Genomic DNA, 899 nt, shown 5'->3' with positions numbered 1-899 from the left:
TATGGTAGGGAGGGGTGGAGTGGAGGAGGTTGAATTAAAGGTTGTCTTGGGGTCCCTCTCATCACATGTGTGCAAGGCAAATGTGTATAAGTTTCACTAAGCGTGAACAAGCTAGATATCTGTGTGTGTGTGTGTGTGCCTTGTGTTTGTATACTTATACACGCATTAAACGACCTTCAGAAGCATGAATGTGTTGCTAATCCCTGATGAGACATCTGTTCCTCCAAGCCTGACTTCTGTGTCCTCCAGGCACTGAACTCTGGAGGACTGGCCCTTTGTGATGCTGTCTCCCCTTGCCTCTGATCTGATTGCTGTGTCCCTTTTAGCAACTGAACTCGGAGCAGGGGTCACTGGTCCTTTGTGAGACGCTTATTGAGACTGTGTATGGCGAGCGGGGACAAGTCCTGAAGTCGAAGGAGAGAAAGGTCTTCCTCTTTGATGATGTACTCATCTGTGCCAACATAAATGTCAAGTAAGTCCCTCTTGTAGAACAAGTCGGGCTAAATGCCCTTGCATTCAAAAATACTTTGCTAATGCGTTCATAATTTGTAGTTCTAGCATGAAGTTCTGTGTAACTTTTGAAAGGAGAGTCTGCTAAACTGCACAGTTAGGAGAAATAGCTATTAGGTGGCACAGGGCTCTAATGTGATGCCCTAGGTTTTGCAAGGATATTTTGGCAAACTGCATAGGAAAGAGAAATAGCTGCTAGGGGTTTTGAGCACTATCTGGAGTTGCAGGAGCTTTATCAGCCTTAAACAAATGGTAGAATGCCTAACTACAGCTACAGGAGTCCTAGATTACTGACATAAAACATTTTTTGGTTTCTTTCCAATTTATCTTATGTGACAGCACCATTGATCACATCTCCCTCTTTCCCCCCTCTCTTTTTCTCTCTCTCT

At 44.3% G+C, this 899-nt stretch overlaps 1 protein-coding gene across 3 annotated transcripts in view; it reads left to right on the top strand.

Moving 5' to 3' along the window:
- The window catches only part of arhgef10la (Rho guanine nucleotide exchange factor (GEF) 10-like a), a 106,516-nt gene that overhangs the window by 41,081 nt on the left and 64,536 nt on the right, over nucleotides 1-899 (top strand). For all 3 annotated transcript variants that reach the window (XM_035661864.1, XM_035661863.1, XM_035661865.1), the window contains one exon: nucleotides 327-472. In XM_035661864.1, coding sequence (XP_035517757.1) covers nucleotides 327-472 — 146 coding nt within the window. The remainder of the gene's footprint in view (nucleotides 1-326; nucleotides 473-899) is intronic.

The sequence above is a fragment of the Morone saxatilis genome, unplaced genomic scaffold (genome assembly GCF_004916995.1).
Source record: "Morone saxatilis isolate NCDOM2014 unplaced genomic scaffold, NCSU_SB_2.0 Contig18, whole genome shotgun sequence".
In the NCBI taxonomy this organism is placed as follows: domain Eukaryota; kingdom Metazoa; phylum Chordata; class Actinopteri; family Moronidae; genus Morone; species Morone saxatilis.
This window is presented reverse-complemented; position numbering and strand designations above follow the sequence as displayed.